Source organism: Nelumbo nucifera, chromosome 3 (genome assembly GCF_055504915.1).
Source record: "Nelumbo nucifera cultivar China Antique chromosome 3, China Antique-T2T, whole genome shotgun sequence".
NCBI lineage: Eukaryota > Viridiplantae > Streptophyta > Magnoliopsida > Proteales > Nelumbonaceae > Nelumbo > Nelumbo nucifera.
In genome coordinates, this window is record NC_142651.1 from 29,087,679 (window position 1) to 29,108,368 (window position 20,690).

Sequence of the window (20,690 nt, forward strand, 5' to 3'; positions counted from 1 at the left end):
TGAACCCTGTCCAACCATTCTGTTCTATCAAGAGTTTCCGCCTTTGTTAAGGCTTGATCACTATCTGATCTTAGTTGAATGGGATTAACTCTTTCCTGGTTCAATGTAGCTTGCACTTCCTCGTCCACTTTTGAAGCAATCTGATCTTAGTTGAATGGGATTAACTCTTTCCTGGTTCAATGTAGCTTGCACTTCCTCGTTCACTTTTGAAGCACTCTGCTCTGTGTTTGGACTGAAGCATGGATTAAAATGTCCATAAATTTCCTAATATTTCTACCCATTTCCATGGGTAGCAACATGAATTTTAATGGAATCAACATATTCCCCAATAAACACTATCAGCACTATGTGGGGTACAACAGTACAAGAGATGGCATTATAACATAATTTGGTGACAATATTGTAGATATGTGGAGTTGCAATATTTACCTAGCTAAATTACATGATTACCACTTTGAGCTATCTCGATATTCATTTCAAACATAAAGTTAAATATCAGTTTTTGTTTGTGTAGTAGATTAGTTGGTTGGCCTAATAGAGCCATTTGCATTTTCTTTGAGTTTAAATTTTGCTTGAACTCGTTCTATCATATAGTTTTGAATCTTAAGATTTACAGGACAATTTCAGAGTGGTATTATTTTGTCTATAACCTTAGTTTCTTAGCTTTGTTTAATGATTTGGAACAAAATGATAATTTAAAAAGGTGGGCCTATGCTTCTTTTGTCATTTCATAGAATATCATTCTATATTTTTGCATATTTTACAATGTCTTCACCACTCTAATTTTCACAATATATCCATATGATATTTCTGACATTTCCGACATGCTTCCTATATTTGGATTTTGGACAACTGACATTTCCACTAACATTGACATTTTAAACATTGGATTGCAGTAGTGTCCAGAGGAAAGGAGCCCCATTCAGATTGGACCACATGTGGTTTGAACTGGAAAGGGGTCTGCTAGTTTCGTGATGAGCAAGAAACAACAAGATGTAAAAAATAAGATAAGGGAGTGTGGGGTGTACCAGGTGAACCTTGAGAGAAAATGGAAAGTAGAATGTCTTGGCACTATAGCTATTGTAGACAAAGAGGAGGAAAGGGGGTTTGTCTCTGTGTATTTAAAATAGAAAAGGGCCCAAGCAAAAAAGAATATGAGAGCTTAGCTTATGGGAAGTCAGGTAGAGGCAGAAGTCAATAATCAGGTGGTTAAAAGAGGGGATAATAACACCTCTTTGTTTCTACAAGGTGGCTAATAAGTATTGTAGGTTCAATTTTATTTGGAAGTTAAAGGTGGATGAACAAACTGTGGACCACCTGGAGCAGTGATTTAAAAGACGTGCGTACAGGCGAGGTACATTTTAGGGTATGCGCCTCGCCTAGGTCCTAGGCGCAGCCCTTTCAAAAGGCGCACGTAGAATTAGGAATGCAATATTTTTAAGGCAATTCAAGTTATAAAATAATTATTTTTTATGTGATAATTAAGAATTTAAGACCCTAATATGGACTTTTTAGAGTACAAAGGCGGCTTGTAGAATCAGAAATGCAATATGTTTTATATCACATTAGCTACTTGAAGTAATATAATTGAGGAAAAAAGAGATTGTGGGTTTTACATGCTTGAAAATGCACATGTTTTATTTTATTTTTAAATTTTCATTGAATATACTTTGCATGTTATGTTTATGTGTTTTAATTTTAAATAATAGGTTTTTTAAAACATTTATTTTAAAATTTAAGTTTATATTTTTATTAATATTATGTTCAATATTTTTTTTGCATTTTTCTTGCATTTTTTTGATTTTTTTTTTAATTTGTGCCTCACTTTGCTCCTCGGGCGCAAATTGCCCCTTTTGCTTTTTTTGCACCTTGAACTTTTAAAACACTAAGCTGGAGGAGGTGGAGAAAGTCATGTGAAGTTTTATGAAAATCTTTTCTATGAAACTTATAAATCAAGGCCCAAATTAGATGGGTTATGTTTTGATTTGCCCCTTAGTCTCAAGCTCTAGATTTAGAGGTGCCATTCTCAGAGGATGAAGTCAAGCAAGTTATCTATGATCTTGAAGGTGATAAGGTACCGGGCCCTAATGGTTTTACCATCTTGTTTTACAAGAAGTTCTGGGATGTCTTAAAACTGGATCTGCTGAAGGTAATTGGGGAGTTTCACAGATCGGCCACCCTTGAAAGAAGCCTCCATGCTACTTTCATTTCTCCGATCCCTAAGAAGGAGCTAAAATTAAAGGACTTCAGGCCCTCTAGTCTAATTGGGAGTGTTTATAAAATCATTGCTAAACTATTAGCTACAAGGTTGAGAAAGGTAGTTGAAGTATAGTTTCTGAGCGACAAGGAGCATTTGTGATGGATAGGCATATTCAAGACAGGGTTCTGGTGGCTAATGAGTTGATTGATTCTAGATTAAGGTGTGGCCCTCCTGGCATCTTTCTGTAAGATTGACCTTGAGAAGGCTTATGATCATGTTAATTGGGAATTTTTGGATCATCTGCTAAGCAGAATGAATTTTGGCCAGGAATGGAGAAATTGGATCAAGGTGTGTATTTCCACTCCTTCATTCTCCATCCTTATTAATGGTCTAGTGTGTGGTAACTATCCTTGTTCTCGAGGTCAAAGGCAAGGGGACCCCTTGTTGCCTCTCCTTTTCCTCTTAGTGATGGAAGGGTAAAGCAGAATGGCTACTAAGGCTGTGCAAGGAGACTTGATCATAGGGTTTGAAGCTGGCAGTTCAAGGTTGAAGATTCCTTCTTTTACAGTTCATTGATGATGCAGAAGATTCCTTGAAGCTGGCAATTCAGGGCTGAAGATTCCTTCTTTTACAGTTCATTAATGATGCCCTTTTCTTTTGTGATGTGTTTGATACTCAAGACAAGAATTTAAAACTTCTTTTTTTGGTTTGAGGTGGTCTTTGGAGTAAAAGTCAATCTCTTTAAGAGAGATGATTCCAAATGGAAAGGTAAACAATTTACCGGCCCTTGCAGATGAACTTGGTTGTAAAGTTGGGTCTTTCCCTTCTAAATACTCGTGCTTGCCTCTTGGAGTAAGGTGTACCTCTAAAGCAGTTTGGGACCTTATGGTGGAAAGCATTCTGATGGGGGCAACATAACTTTAATAGAAAGCATTCTGATGGGGACCAACTTAAGGCATATCAAAAGAGAACTAAAGCTGCTCCTATGCTCATTTGGCATCATTATGAGGACGTGGGGCCCACATGAGAGCAGTGATTTAAAAGGCGTGCCCAGGCGCACAGGTGAGGCGCATTTTGGGGTATGCGCCTCGCCCAGGTCCTAGGCACGTGCCTGGTGCGCCTAGGCGTGCACCCGATGCGCCTTGCGCCTCAACCCAGGCGTGTACCTTTTTAATATTTTGCGCTTTTTGCTTTTTTTTTGAGTTTAACGGCTGGGCTGGAGGCTCTGCCCCCGGACCCCCGACCACGCCCCTCGAGGGGTGTGCTACAAAAGTGACTCATAGAATCAAGAATCCAATATGTTTTACATCACATTAACCACTTGAAGCAATGCAATTAAGGAAAAAAAGATATTGTGGGTTTTACATGCTTGAAAATGCTTTATATGTTTGCTTTTATTTTTAAATTTTCATTTATACACTTTACATTTTATGTTTATGTATTTTAATTTTAGATAATAGGTTTTTTAAATCATTTATTTTAAAATTTAAGTTTATATTTTTATTAACATTATGTTTAATATTTTTTGCATTTTTTTGGAATTTTCTGACAATTTTTTTTATTTTTTAGCTTTTTTTTGTAATTTTGCGCCTTTCTTAAAAAGGCGCGCGCCTCGCCTTGCGCCTCAGGCGCAAATTGGCCCTTGTGCTTTTAAAACACTGCATGAGAGCTAGGTTAGGAGTGGATCAACTTGGGAAGACCCTAGAGTCTTCAATCCACCTTAAGATACTCTTTGTGTGGTTAAGCTTGCTTCTGGACAGGACTTATGTTTGGCTTTATTTTTGTAATTGTTTGGGTTAGGTTTAGTCTAATCTAGCTTCTTTTTGTAAGTGGCTTGTTGGGCAAGCTAACTTGGGGGGCAAGTTTTTTCCTTTGGAAGCTTCTTCTTATCAAGTTTGTATGGCTCATTTGGAGAACGTTTTTTTGCTAATGAAGAAGAAAATCTCTACAGAATTTGGTGTGATTGCTAAGTTGGAGGGTGTGATTGCTTAGGGTTTTCATCTTATTTCCATCTCTTCTCTTCTCTTTGTTCTCTATTAGTTCTTTGTTTATTCTACACACTTAGACCTAAGTTGGCAAGAATAGTGCTGAATCACAAAGATCCTGCATCACATTCTTTCATGTTTTCCTACTTCTTACATGTGGGAAGGCTGGAAGAACACTAAGACAATGTTTTAAACAGCACTGGGTAGGCATAGGCGAGGCACTAAGAAAACACTTGGAGGCACAGTCTAGAAGCGTACAAGCCTTGAGGCGTATGAGGTGTACGCCTCTATAATGCTTTATACAAGAGGCATACGCCTCTTGTGCTTTTTATAAGAAAATGCTATTTCATGTTCTTCATTATATACTAACATAATCCAAAGGATGAAAAGCCTCCAATTTTGGAAGGATCAAGCCCCACCCAAAGTATGCTATGTCATTCTCAGCCATTCAGTAGGGATGACATTGTCCACTGTCCTAGCGGCTGTGCCTTTTCTGTCACACAATCATCTGTGCACCAAATGTCATTCCAAAAGAAAGTTCTATCACCCCTTCCAGGTTTCAATTTCACACTGCCCAAAAATCCATGCTTGTGTTTCAGGATCCCTTTCCAGATACTGCACCCATAAGATGCAAGATTATCACAGATTTCCCACTCATTGTTGGACAGACCATACATCGCTGCAACCACCTTCCACCACAAACAATTAACTTCCTTCCCAAACCGCCAAAACCTTTTTGCAAATGAGAATGATGCAGGAGAATGAGTTTTTCTAAACCAGGGGAGAATGATGCAAGAGACAAAGAGCTAAGTATGAAATTTTCTGAATCCATATGAATATACGATATATATAACTGGAAGATTTTTGTGGTAGTGCTCTCCATCTCTCACAACCCCTTCAAATTTCTCTTTAATTCTATAGCTAGGCACCCTGTTGAATGAGTTCATTAAAACCCAGAATTTCCTATGTCAGCAATTTTTGTCCTTTCATGCCAAAACCATCTCCAATTACTCGCATAGTTGGACGTGCCATGCCCATTATGGATCCTTTCATGCCTCCAAAACTCATCCCAAAGTTCTACCTAGAACCCTGGATTTCATGATTTTATTTCTGCTAACCCCAGAATTTTTGTCATTTCTGAAAGATGTAATCCAAGCTGTACCAAACTTGGCTTATCAATACATCTATTTACAAATTTTCATTAAGAAATCCCAATTCCAAACTTAATTTCTGATTCTTTTTACATTCTTGGTGCAAATACACAATTGTTGTAGTTAAAATGTGAGACCCTAACCTAGCCAATCCCTATCTTTATTCCTAAAATGACCCCTAAACCCCCTATTAACTCTTGTAAACTCATCCTTGGTTCATACTGATCCTGCATCAGGTTTGATATTAGAGCAGGTTGTCCTAGATGATTTGGTATTGAGGCAGAGGTTTCATAAAAAATTTCTCCCTGAAATAGTCATTCAAAGAAAAGATGGTTATCTGGTTGCGGTTGGCCCTGAAATTTAATCTTCTTGATGTCAGAACAAAGAGAAAAAGTAAAAAAAAAATCATGTTAAACAGCAATTAATGCCTTGTAATATTATTAAGTCTCTGCATCCCTTATTTGTATTTTTTTTAACAATGCTCCTATTCGGATGGTTATCAAATCTGATATGGCTTCAAGCAGATTAAATGCCTGGAAATGTTTTTTTCCCCTCTCTGCCTCCCAATGTTACTTATTTCCTTCCCTGGTTTTCTTGGAGCTGTCACCACTTCCCTTTCACTGAATCTTAGTTTCTTGTAAAGTATCATGGATGCTCCTTTTGATTTTCTTTCTGAATGCTGAGAGATCTGCTAGACACTGCCTGTACTTCATAATTTCTAGTACTGGTTTTGATTTTTTTTTTTGTCATTCAAGAAGCCATTTGCAGCTCTGGTAATCTTGTGAAATTTTGGGATCATGTTTGGGTGAGAGACATTCCGCTAAAGGAGCTCTTCCCGTCTTTGTTTTCTCTATCACGTTTTAAAAATGAGCCAGTCTCCACTTTCTTGACCTCTTCTAGTTCATCCATTGATTGGAATTTGAGTTTTAGAAGGGCCCTTGGAGACCTGGAATTGAACCTCATTGCTGACCTGCTAAAAATCCTTGAGGGGGTGACTATTGATCCACTCAGGAGGGATAGTAGGATTTGGACTCCTCCTTCGGGTGTCTTCTCATGTTCATCATTCTTCAAAGTATTGGTTCATTCCCCACCTGGCTTTGGAATCCCTTTTCCAGTTCTGGAAGTCTAGGGAAGACCAATTCCTCCCAGAGTTCGTGCATTTTGTTGGGAAGTCCTCCTTGAAAAATGTAACACTTGCGACTTACTTCAAAGAAAAGGCCTAATTGGTGTTTATTCCCACACTGGTGCATTCTTTGTAAGAAGAATGGTGAGAATTGTTATCACTTACTGGTTTCTTGTCCATTTGTTTTAGAAATCTGGTGTTGGTTTTTCTACCTTTTTGGATGCAGGTGGACCCCTCCCTCAAATGTACAAAGCCTATTCCATTTTACTACTGTTAGGGGGCTGAAGAAGAGAGGGAAAATTCTATGGAGATGTGTAAGAGCAGCTGTATGTTGGACAGTTTGGGAGGAAAGGAACCAACGGACCTTTCATGGGAAAGAAAGAAATAAAGGTGTAATTACTGAATTAATTTCCATAAGGGTGATTCAGTGGGCTAAGACTTTGCACATTTTTGAAAACTATTCAGAAGGAGATATCATCAGGAAGTGGAAATAAGTGGCTTGGTCAGTTCCAAGGAAGAATGTAATTCACCCAGTTTGGTCCCCACCAGCTTCAGGGTTCACTAAATCAAACTTTGATGGAAGCAGTGAAGGAAATCCAGGTCTGTCGGGTATAGGGGGAGCTTTCAGGGATGATGAAGGTCGAATTATCGCATTGTATTTGGGTCTTATTGTCTGGGGGGACTCTCTTAGAGCTGAAATATTGGTTGTTATGGAAGGGTTAAAAAGAGCTCAAGAATTAAATATCAGAAACCTGATAGTGGAAGGTGATTCTAATTTGACTATCAACTGGTTAATGAAAGATGATTCTAGTTTGTGGAAGTTTCTGAATGAAAAGAAGAAAATTAGATATCTCATACAAAATATGGAAGTCAAATTTCAGTGGACTAAGAGGTGTGCCAATTCTTTGGCAGATTCATTGGCTAAACAGGGGGTGGGAAGAGATAATTTGTTCTGGGCAACATTGTAATCTGAAATATTCTCTTGGGAGGGTCAAGAGTTTTTACCCTTCCCTTTGTATTTTTCTATATTAATATCTCTTAATAAAAGTATTTGTTATTTATCAAAAAAAAAAAAGATGACCCACATTAACTGAATCTGTATAAATAATTGAGTACATAATACTGCCTTAATAAATGTCATTTCAACCAACAGTGCTTCTGCTAGAGGTTTCCCAGCTTGGCAATTTTTTTTTACTGTTGTTGTGGCTAAGTCTTGCAATTGTTGTGATTCCTCCGGTTTCTAGATGTAAATCTACTTCAAATCTATATGAAATGACCACTTTATTGGTTTTATTTGACAAGCTTTCTGTGGTATCAAACACAAGCTGAGGAAAGAAATTCAATCATTTTAGTAATTAAACTATATGATGCAGGGTGGCCATTCACTACACACTGCATTTGTACGATGCTTGTTAGGTTTGTGTGAAAAGAGCATGGAGCTATGAGAGTGTAGCAAACCGGGTTTGATGTTCTTGACAACACTATCTAAAGGTAGAGCTGCAAATGGTATCCATTTGGTCTGAATTAGAATTCAAATCTGATCTGTTTATAATTGGATTGAATATGTTTCCATCCAAATCCATTTTGATAGCAATTATAAAAAAAGAAAAATCTATTCTGATAATTAATAATATATATGCTTACACCCATAAAATTAATATATACCTATAGCAAAGTTGGCTTCATTTTTATATGCTTACTAATGATTCAGAGTTTTAGGTCAACTAGAAGTTATTTCAAGTTATTTTATTAATGGTATACAATATAAAAGTTGTTTTCAGTTCATTTTATTAATAATATATAATATTCCGATTTTTTATTTTTATTTATTTATGCTATACAATATCTGAACCACATACTTGAATCTGAATATTAATAGATCAAATTTGGATCTAAGTATATCTGATTCAAATCAGATATCTTTGCAGCTCTACCTAATAAAGGCTTGTGATATTATGGCTATTGTATATTAGCTATAGATTGCACGCATGAAAGATGCCAGAGAATGAGAGACTGAGAGTGTAAATATTTGTATTTTGCCATATTCCTGTTTCCATAAAAAACTCGGATACTGTGAAGACAAAGTGGCTCCAATGCAATTATTGTTTATCGAGGCCTATATTTTTGGCACTCTATTTTTTATTTTATTTTATTTTTTATGAGTAGGGCCTAGGGGGCATTCTATTGTTAATATGCATAAAGATGGTGTTTTTTATTTACTTTTGGAAAGTGTAAATTGATTTATATTTATATGTATATAAAAACTTGTCCCCAACCTGAAGTCTTTGGGTTGGAGGTTCTATGGCTCGGGTTGGGTTGGGTTAACATCAACTGGACCTAACTAACCCAGCCTGGCTTGCATCCCTTTCTCTCTCCTGTGTTATGTTATTGGAGGGGAATTATTGTTATTTGGATTGGTTGAATTGAATTAGCCCTAGGGCTTTCAAAAAAAAAAAAAATCATTTATAAATTAGGTTTTAGTGATAAATATTTAAAAAAAAAAAACATAAGATTCATATTAAAAAGTATTTGTTACATATACTTTACATCTCACCTCTTCAACCACCCTTGCCTCCACGCTTAGCCTGGATTGTGGCCGAATTTTATGTATATGCTGTGTGCTATGATTAGTATTTTGGGGTCCAAGAGGGCAGGTGTTGGGGTGGTTTCTCCGTAAGCGAACAAATTCATACAAGTGCAATTTGGTAATTTCACTCGTATGTTGTATTAATAATTTTTATTTTTGTTGTATTAGTTTTTGGGTAAATGACTTAAACCTCCCCCGAAGTTTAAGATGAATACTTATACCTCCCCTAGGACTTAAACCTCCCATGCCATGTCATAATAAGATACTGTTAAATCTAACAGAATCAATAAAAAGACTTTCCTGTCCTTCATTATTCTTTAAATTTTTAAACCAAACCACTGAAACGGCAATCCAATGGAAGTGCCGGGACGGGATGCCCTACCGATAAATGAAGAAATTATAACTGCAAATAAAGTGATAAATTAAAAATATCCTAACCTCGCAACATCAACAACAATCGGATCCTTCGTTTTCTATTTTGAGCTCCCCCGCTTTGTTGCCATCGTTACCTGGAGATGCACAAATCACAAGTTCTGAGAGACTAGAATGGAAGGCTTCAGTCCGTTCGTCTCATCATCTTCTTTTTTTTTTTTTGCAAATGGTACTTTTTTATTTTTAATTTCCCCACTCTAAACCAGAACCGGAAGGCTTCAATAATGGTTTGATCTTCTTTTTGTTAGTAAAAGTTTGAATAACATAATAGTTTTGTTAATTGAGAAATTGATTACTCAAATAAGGACCTTGGAATTGAAAAGGGTGGAAATCATGGAACAATTTGGCATTAGTTGTTGCAGAACACCGCCCATCTTCATCGTTAACTTCCAATCACTTCTGGCATGACGTTTTAGGGAACGATGGAGGGGTATTGGCTGGTGCATTGAGGTTACTTTCTATTCAGTAGTATGGGATGTCAGGGTTCCTCTATTGTAATGACATTACCCAACAAAGAGGTCTTAGTCCATTTTATAAAATAAAGGGGTGGTCTTAGTATATAACATAAATACCAGGGGAGGTTTATTAGCACTTATACCTCTCCTCTTATTTCCTATAAGGAAGGCCATCAGCCTGAAGGCTCCCTCATTCAGACACGTGGTGTTCCATTTATAGGTCCACATAAGTTGATTCGTTTATGTTTAATCTGTACACCATATAGGTCGTCGAATTTAAATTGGCCCCTTAATTCAATTAAAGTTAATTACTTTAACTTAAATAATTTGATTCAATTAATAACTTATCTAATTAAGCTAAATTAATAACTTAGTCCATAAATTAATTATTCAATTCATTAATTCATGTATGCAATTAATATATAAATATACATTATTAAGTTTATAAAAAGAAATACAAAATGATCCAATAATTATTAAAAATGATTATTCCAAAAAAATAAAATGATAGAATAATTAGTAAAATGTTTAAATAACCTAATGAAGCTAATAACTTAATTTAAGTTAATTAAAATGTGATAAAAAAAATAAAACCAACTATTTAAATAAAAATTAATTGGATATGTATTACATGTATAAAATGTAATTGTCTATGTTAGAATCATCTCTCCATCTTTCTACACTATTTGTCTAAACTTATATATATATATATATATATATATATATATATATATATATATATATATATAATTTTTAACTTTATCTATAAGTCTATACTCTCACAAAATACTCAATTATCTAATGCTTCTTAAAATATCTCCACCTTCCAAAAATATTCAAATCACACTTACCATACAAGTACAAGTTATGGTCTCGGATGAAGTAATAAATGATGTGGGCCATTCTTCTAGATAAAATATGATAAATCTCTTAAATCAAATAAAAATGAAATAAAAAAAAACTAACCTAAATTTCTAATATAGAATATTTAAAAGATTGAAATAATTCAGATCATGGACCTGTACTTAGTACGGGGTCATGCCTAGTTATATTATATAAGTAAAGAAAGAAAATATTTTTTTTTTGGGTTGAGAGTTATTGTGAAAGATTTTTGAATTTAACCACATAAATAATCAAAATTTCTTGATTTCAGAAAATATTATAAGTAAATATATTTTTATTGTTTTATTTTTTTTCAAATTTATTTTTATAATGCTGAAATAAGTAAACCTTAATCCACTAATCATAAATATAAGAAAATATAAGAACACCTTAATAACATGATTCAGATCATTTGCCTTCCTTGGTTCAGACTTGAACATGGTTTACTACGAGCTCTAATAGGCAATCAACTAGTTGGTTCTTTTATGCAACATCCCTTTCCTAAATCCCTGATTATTATTATTCTTTGTTTGGTTGCTGATAAGATGTCAGAGTAGCTCCATGTTTGGGAGTGCTTATGCTAAAAATAAATGCTTAAAAACATGTGCTTATTCAAATAAACACTTATATGCATTTGGCACACAGCTTTTTCAAGTGCTTAGGCATTTGGTGGTCTTTTTCTCCAATAAGCACTTAAATAAGCAATTGTGACTCTTTTTTCCTTCATTTTCTTTCAAATTTTCAAAATATCTAATCCAAAGTGAATATTTAAAAGTACTTTTATAAAAGTTCTTTCATAGAAGTACTTTCATAAAAATACTCATATAAGTGTTTTTATAAAGTGCTTTCACAAAAATGCTTTTATAAAAGTACTTTCGTAAAAGTTCTCTTATAAAAGTACTTTTATGAAAGTACTTTTATAGAAGTGCTTTCGTATAAGTACTTTCCTAAAGGTGCTTTCGTAAAAATACTTATATAAATGTGCTTTCATAAAAGTGATTTTGTAAAAGTACTTTTCACAAAAGTGGTTTCGTAAAAATACTTTAATTTCATAAAAGTGCTTTTGATAAAATTACTTGCACAATAGTGCCTTTGTAAAAGGGTATTCTAAAAATTTACTGAGGACAATTCTGGGAAAAAAATTTTGAGTAAGTACTTATTATATGAGCACTTAAAAAAACCGGAAATTTGGGCTTAAAACATAAGCCCTTATTTTTAAAATAAACACTTATTTCGGGCTTATTTCCCAAACACCAATAAGTGCTTAATGGTGTAATCCTTGCCCTAATAAGCACTTATTTTTAAACACTCCCCAAACATGGCCTAAATTAAACTTCGCAGAGTTTCTGTTAATCCCTGCTGGTTTGCCAAGAGTCCAAGTCCTTAACAATAGCCATTCCAAATTCCAATCCGATATTAAATACAATAAGCTATTATAATATATTTTGCAGTATAATGAACAGGAAAAGGGAGCGATAAATTCAATTCAATGTTAAAAGGCTCTTTTTGATACTTAAATCCCTTTACAATTTAATCAATCGTCTTTTGATTTTCCCTCATCTTCTGCTTGGTCAGTTCTTCTGCCCAGCCTTGCGCTATTGACATAGTCTCTCGGACAGTGGCTACTCACACCAGGAATCAGATAAGCCTAACAAATAAAGAGAGGGAATTCTCCTCAAAACTTTTCTCTTTCCTACCCAGAAAGATTGCTCTAAGCAAATCCAGGCAAGCATCGAAATGCATGGGAATGAAGAACGAGGGATTAATGTAGTTCTCATTTGGTTCTTCTCTCAGCACCTGTTATTCCACAAAATGCAAAATCAATAAGATCACACATTTGAACTGATCACCAACTGTTACAAGTTCTAAATTTTGTTTTTCTTAAAACTCAAGCTTTACCTGTGCCTTGTACCAGCTACTGTAATAGATGCAATTTCCAAAGTGGGCAAACTGTGTAATGGGATCTCCGAAAGGCAACCTGGGAACAATGTCATACCTATAAACCACTCTGAAGTACTTCTCTTTCAACTTTGCATCCATGAATCTCCCAAAATTCTCATCTCCAACTCTGGGCTGCCCAAATGTGTACACACCCAACAAGTGGTTCAGCAAGGCAGCTTCTTGGTGATACACAAGTCCAGCAACAAACAGGATTGCAAGCGCCCCTCCTAAGCTATGACCTGTTACTAATATCTTGGCATCTGGGTTTTCTTCCAGCAGCATTTTCAGCCTTTCTCTTATGGTGTAGTATGCCAGATTGTTCTTATTCCCAGCAGAATAATCCTTTGGTCGAACTCCATTCGTTTCTTCTTGGTGAAGGCCAAGACCTTTCATGAATCCCAAATGAACTCTTCCAATTTCACCAAAGGAGATCCAAGAAAGGTCCAGGTCTGTCAACCAATCAGCAGCATTAAACATTTCTGTGCCACGGAATGAGACAATGATCAACCGAACGTCCTTTGGCCTGTCGCAGCATATGAAAGCTTGGGTGTCATTCTTTTTTGAATTGTCTGCACAACACAAGTTGAAAAGAGAAAGAATAACAGTTTAATTAGTGCAATGCGAAGAGGGGAAAAACTCGGCCATGTCAACCCAACTCGAATCTTAATTAAAGCACAGCGATAAGCTGAACGGGCTTACCATTATAGAACTGAAAGAATCCCAGAAGATGCATCTGCATAAAGTAAAACCACAATTATTAGACCAGTCACAAAATATACACTTATTTTGTAGTTTTTCTCCCCTATCCTTCATCAATGGTGAGACTGAGATTGCTCTGTGCGAACATTCATGAGAGAGATGGAGAGAGAAATTCTACTACAAGAGACTGAGAGAGCAACAGGAATTACCTTCCAGTGTACATTGACCACGTCCCTCGCATATGCTTTGTTCTCGTACGCAACTTTTGCTGCCATCATGCAGATTATTATTGCCAAGTGACGAAATGGGGCCATGTATATAAGTGAAAGCCGTGGCAGAGTGAATACCTGACATTGTATTTAGAAACAGTTCGACAATGCCTCCATTGCTAGAAACCAAATTCAAGGTAACTTCCACCAGATGACCCAGTCTTTTTAATGGTCGATTAAACCATATCAGCATCTTCTGAAGCATCCAGACTAAAACAATAAACAAGCCAGCTTTCAAATTCTCAGTATCCTCAGCAGGTTGATGACAGTACTGTATAAAATTATAATTCTCTAAGCTTCTCCACGACACTAAGACGTTAAATATATCCCATACTGTCAACTTGTGAAGATGGTAGATCGTATGATAATTTGAACTGTTGGTGCTAGAGGGTGCCATGGGAGAAAGAAGAATTCTTGCTTTATTTCTGGGGAAGAAGAGAGGAGAGTGAGAGGAGGAATGGTTGTTCTAATTCTGGGTGGTGGTGATATAGCTGGAGGAGGCTTCTTATAAAACCCTTGCATCCCTCAGGAAGGGAGACTCGGTCCTTTCCATCAATACTTTTTATTAAAATTTCATGACAAAGATGACTGCGTCATCCTCAAAAACAACCTTTTGGAAGACGGATTCAATTCAAAACCAACCTTTGCTTTCAGAGATGTGGGACTTACTGAATTATTGACTTTGGCCAAATAGTCCGCCATGTAAGAAAATGAGCAATAAAAAAGAAAAAGTAGTCTTTGCACACACCAATTTTCTATCTTTAATGAGTGGGGGCACACAAGTAATTAAACGCCCAAAAGTAATTTGCATTTAGTATATGTTTGGCACCGATGCTGCATATACATCACCGTTTTATGAGAAAAAGGTGTTTTTTTTTTTTTTGTTTGGAAACATTGTTGTCATGTAGAATGATTTTTGGAGCAACAACAATACTTTCTATTTGGTACTAGTGCTCCATGTCTGTTTTCAACACTAGTACCCATTATATGAAGTTCGCATCATTGCCACATCATGTCCTTGTTGGCATCAACGAGCTGTAATCTGAGAAAACACTAAATTCGGCATTGCTCCAAACCACGACTTCTCAATTTCCAAGGCATGGCTTGGAGCACCGTTTTTTATGGAAAAATGGTTCCAAACAAATAGGTGTTTCTTGGAGCACCATTTTTTCCGACATGGCACTAATGTGTCATCGTTTTCTGGAGCAACGACATCGATGCCAAAGGCAATGTTTGGCACCAATGCCATTTTATGAGAAAACAGAGCCACATAGGTGCCACATCATAGAAAGCGGTGCTTCCCAGATTTCCTACTCACTTTTCCTTCCCACTTTCTATTTGTCGTGAATTGTAGCCATACATCTCTCAATTCATAATAGAGATGTATGGCTCCAATTCAAGTCAGGTAGAGAGTGAGTAGGAAATCCCAAGTATCAAACAACACCCTCTTGTTTGGTATTGTTTTCTAGAAAAAAAAACGTTGTTTGAGACCATGCCTTGGAAATTGGGAAAGTATGGTCTAAAGCAATGCCAAATTCAATGTTTTCTGAGAAAATGGTGCATTGCTACCAGTAGTGCAATGATGTGGCGTCATCTTGGACATAGGATAATATAGACCATGTTGAAAACATTGTTACTAGCACTGGTACCAAACAAAACCAATGTTGTTTTCTTAGAAAACAGCCTATGTGGCAGCACTAGTTCCAAACAAAGGTGCTTACAACTCCACATGCCCAACACCGTTTTTATGAGAAAATAGTGCAATGTTCCCAGTACCGATGCCAAACACCTACTAAGGCGTTGTTTGAATATACTTTTGTACTTTTAAAGATATCAAAGTAAATACATAAAATACCTTTACTTTGGTATTTTTACTTTAAAAACCATTTGGGTAAAATATTTTGAAAAGTGTGTTTTCCAAAACAGAAGTACCATTTTTTGTTTGGCAAAAGCACGTGTGTCTGTACTTTCAATGACGGTTAGGGGTGAGCATTCAGTTTATCCGGTTAAAAACCAAACCGAATAAACTGAAATTTTAAAAACTGAAATAAAAAAATGATAACTGAACCAAAACCAAATTACAAGAAAACTGAAATAACCGAATTCGGTTAAAAACCAAATTTAATTAATATATAAAATATTATATATTATAGCCTATAATATATATTATGAAATTGAATTTCATTATAATACATTAAATATATAGCATATTATATATTGTATATTATATATTACAGATTATATAATAAATTTTATATAAAAACCGAATTAACTGAACTGAATTATCCAAAAACAAAAAACAAAACCGAAATTTTCAGTTCGATATTTCGGTTTTAACCAAATAATGCTCACCCCTAATGACGGTCTCCGGTGGTTTCACAGTCTGAAACCAATGATGGTGGTCTGACTCTAACAACGACGAGCATAGAGTCAAGAGTTTTATTGAATGGTGGTTTCAAAAGTATGAAAGTACGAAAGTATTTTATAAAATTGTATCCAAACAAGGCCTGAGAAATTAAAAACAAAAAATTACGTGAATGTACCTATACTTTTGGGACAGGGACACTTGCATTAAAATTGTCACTTGGACACTCTAAAATGAGTCTACTCACAGATGCTACAGTGACCAGTAAGTTTATCAAACTCCCCATTCACGATTTTATTTAGTTGCTGAAGAATATAAAATTGCAACTTGACAAAAATAGACAGGGTCAATCGTCAATGCATAAATCATTGTGTCGGTTCAATGCGTGGTTTTGAAAATCGGACCGGATCGGTTGACGCGGGAATCGATCGGGTAACCAATTCCGTTTTACGAAAACCGTTGATTTGGTCGAAAAGTACTTGATTTCTCTCTCTTTCTCTCTTATTTATTTATTTATTTTTTTAGATTGATAAAGATACTCGTGTTCTACGACGTCTTGTGGTTTAATTTGTTAAACGGGGTGTGCCCAAATCAGTACCTGAAAGCATCTTATAAAAAGAAAAACAGTGACGTATTTGAATTCTTGAACACGAGTTTGAACTGAATTGTTATTCATCGAGACAGTCCAAAGGTAATTATATGACCATTTCTTGCAAATGTGATGTTGTTGATGTATGGCTATAATATCTTTCAAATAATGTGATGAATATAGCGAACCAGTTTACTGTTTCGTGGAAATCTCTTACCCACAAGAATTCTGTTCACGTCTACCCACATAATATCACAGTCATATATGCGAATATTTCAACCTAGATGTGGGTAGAGTTTTTGGGGGCAGGGGATCCAGAGTCTCTCTCTCCTGAGCGAATAAATAAAACATAAAAATTTATAGAATAATAAACCCCACCTTAAGAAATTGGATTTACTCCTCACTGAATGCACCTTATACCAACCTCAAAGCGTGTTGCTGAAAGCATCTCCCCATGAATGATAATTTATAACAATGGATATGTTTTAAATATATGGCTCCAAGTGCTGTGAGGTTATTGTTTGGAGCTCTCTGTGAGGAGCAAATCCGAAATTCCACCTCAACTTCAGTCAATACGAGTCAAAGCTATAAGCCATTCATACTTCAACATTTCAACCACTTCACCCGCTAAGATGCTATTTAAAATAAGGGAATTTAAATACTTCGTTTGCAACCTTGGCTGGGTTAGTTCAAATCCAACTTGAAGTGTTAAGTTAGATTAAAAAAATATGAAGCTGACTTAAGGGTATTGGTTTTGTTTTCAAAAACAAAATTAATTGCAATTATAGGGATGGTAATTTTCCCATTATTATATGTGTGTGTATGTATATATAGTGCTAAACCGTTAAAGTAACCTTGCCAATTCAAGTTGGCTTTCTTAACCTTCTATATGCAAAGTTGGCCCAAGTTGCAGCCTCTTAAAACTATTTACTGCCATCACACTCCATATCTAGCTACAACCAAAAGTCTACAAATTTGCATTGGGAACCTCTTCTCTTGACTAGTACAGAAGATGTTTACAATGCACCAAAGATGTAGTGTGGGGTGCGCTCTATGGAGAGCTGATCCAAACTCCAAGCCTACTCACAAGACATTAATTATTGTTCCTTCCTAATGCATGGTTGTAACGTGACGGGGTCTGCTCCTCACACTCGGGCGCCTCACATGCACATTCACTGTGCATTGGGAACATCTCCCGTGAATAATAACTTAAAAGTATGGGAGATGTTCCCAATGCATGGTAGGATGTGCTTGTGAGGCACCTTCTGTGAGGAGCAGATCCAATTTCGGCTGTAACGTTGTCTTATGGATACGCATTAGTAGCACCTTATATACTTTGTAGGTAGCACTTCCCACAGAGTGCACCCCACAGCATATCCAACTGTGCATTGGAAACATCTCTCCATGACAAGTATAGAAGACATTCGGAGTGCATGCTGAGATGTGCTTTAAGGTGCATGTTGCTGCCATAAAACCAAACCAAACTCTAAGCCTGCCCATAATACATTAATTCAACTGGTCAGGCAACCGATTCTATTTCACCCTAAAACTGTTTTTGGGCCACAAACCGTTGACTTGGTCAATGACCTGTTGATCTGGACAATAGTTTTGACTGTTTTATTTTAATTTTATTTTTTAAATCAGAACGAACTGTCCGCTCGACTTGGACAGTCAGACCATTTGACCCAGGAAGTGATGGCAAAAACGGTTCTGTATCCCGTCTGGTTTTTAAAACCTTGGATCAAACTGTACTGCATAAAAAGAGACTTCCTTTTAAGACCATGGATCTGTTGCACATAAAATGAAAAGAGATTTCCTCTGACAGTACGAGTATACGATCCCCAATAAAATGTAAACACGCCATTGTTTTAATATGCCATCTAAAAGTATAGATTACAGTAAAAAAATCGGAAAAGTATGGATAGGTTCATTGCAGATTTCTAAATTCCACTTTATACATCAATGTCCACCAGTGAATTGTACTTTGGGCCTAAGAATTCTGATCCTAAGCTGAATCATCATTTTTCCAAAAAAGTTGTTTCGATTGCAACAATCAAGATTGAATAGACCCAGGCTTTGGTCCAAGATTGGGCCTTAAACACAATTCTTAGGATCGAGATCGAATTGGACACCCCTATGGTGCATCCAATGCACCAGGCAGCAAAAGACGTTTGGTTCACTTGATGTAACCGTGTAAGTGCATCTTGTTAAATATAAAAAGTACACTCTCTATCATATGTGAACCGAAGTACTAAAATTTTAAAGTAATTGATTTACATCTGGTTTAACATGCACCCAATATAGTTGAACTTTTGGCTCCCTTTGGAAGGAGTACCAAATACAAATATGTAGAAGACAAAGCCGTATGTTTTGTATTATTTCGTATGTATTTGTATTTGTACATGTTTGGATTTATATTCTTTCAAACTGAGCCTTTGTTTTATTACTAGCGGGAGCCCATGTGATGCACGGGATGGGGCACCCCTCCTTGACCCTTACCCTTGTAAGTTAAGACACTCTAATCCATCCCCGCCTTGACCCCAGTGGCGGGGCAGGTTCAGGGCAAAGGCACCCATTTCTTGTTGGGGATGGGGAATCCCCAAATTTTCCCCACCCTGAGGCAACCACCTCAAAAAAATTAATTTATAGATATTTTACAAATAGGATTATGGGAATTTGGTGGTATTTTAGGAATTGGGTTATGATAATTGGGGATGTTTTATAAATGAAATTATGGGATCCTAGGATTAGTAGTAATGTATATTGAATTAATTATTTACAATAACAATAAATTAATGTAAATCATTTACTATTAATCAAAGTAAACGTAATTATAGTAAATTAATGTAATTATGGTAAATTACATTATTTTTAATTAAAAGTAAACTATTTGTTGCTAATTAATGTGAAACTAGGTCTGATCGAAGTCAACCAAGTGGTCTAGTAAATTATTTAATAATTATTTATTGAAATAGTAATAATGAATTGTTATTTAAATAATTATGAAACAATTTCTAATAGATTAATTTCCTAATTTAACTTTCCAAAATTTTTTAATAATTATTTATCTGAATAAAAATAACGGATTATTATTTAAATAGTTTTGGAGAATATTTTTTCATATATTAATTTATTAATTACTTATTTAAAAAATAATTATGAATTATTAGTTAAAGAGTTTTCCTAAATTATTTGATAATTGTTAACTATAATTATTGATTTTATAGAAATTAGTAAATTACATTAATTAGTAATACATTTTATCAATAAATTATTATTGTAAAAATTTATTAAATTACAATGATTAATGTAAATTACACTAAATGTTAAAATTTTGAACATTTATTAATAACCAAAAATTATTAAATAATGGATTGTTAATTAATTTTTGATAGTTTATTAAATAATTTAATATTTGTTAAATAATGGATTATTTCTGAAATAATTATTTCATAATTTTTAGTAGAATATTTTCCAAAAGTTTTTAATAATTTTCATAACTAATGGATTATTTAATAGTAGATTATTATTTAGGAATAGATTATTTAACAATAATGGAAGATGCCATGAATATATAGGAAACATCGAATTCCCCTTATTCCCCCCTCTTTGCTTGAAATCATGTCTATATATATAAATATCGTTTGATTTGGAAAACCAATTCTTAATAAATTATGGCCTTATTTTGATGGGAAAGTGGAGAGAATATATATATATATATATTAGATTTTGTCTCCTAACTTTTTGGTATAGTGACAACACACCCTTTTTTTCCAAGTACCCGACCTTCATTCAATCAGTAACTTTCATCATTCTCATCCATGCATCATACTGAATTTTTCTTAGATATATATTAGCTGGTTTGAGAAAAAAAAGAATCCTAAACAAAAATAAAAAAGCATATTTTTATTATATATGCATTTTTGGTAGATATACATTAAGGGGGTGTTCTTTTTTCAGATTTTGAGAGGGGGGAAGTTGGTTAATGGAATTTTAGTTCCCATTGACCAAG

The 20,690-nt window shown here is 35.1% G+C and overlaps 1 protein-coding gene and 1 pseudogene across 6 annotated transcripts in view; one reads left to right on the plus strand and one right to left on the minus strand.

Moving 5' to 3' along the window:
• The window catches only part of LPXC1 (UDP-3-O-acyl N-acetylglycosamine deacetylase family protein), a 30,541-nt gene extending 21,963 nt beyond the window's left edge, over positions 1 to 8,578 (plus strand). For 2 of the 6 annotated variants that reach the window (XM_010274071.3, XM_088901223.1), the window contains exon 7: positions 6,686 to 7,534. In XM_010274071.3, the coding sequence (XP_010272373.1) occupies positions 6,686 to 6,736 (51 nt within the window). In that variant the 3' untranslated portion in view covers positions 6,737 to 7,534. The other 4 variants (XM_010274013.3, XM_010274270.3, XM_010274152.3 and 1 more) reach the window with 3 other exon arrangements.
• Positions 8,579 to 12,349: 3,771 nt separating this feature from the next.
• On the minus strand, positions 12,350 to 14,121 carry LOC104594689 (triacylglycerol lipase OBL1-like; annotated as a pseudogene).
• Between the last annotated feature and the right edge of the window lie 6,569 nt (positions 14,122 to 20,690).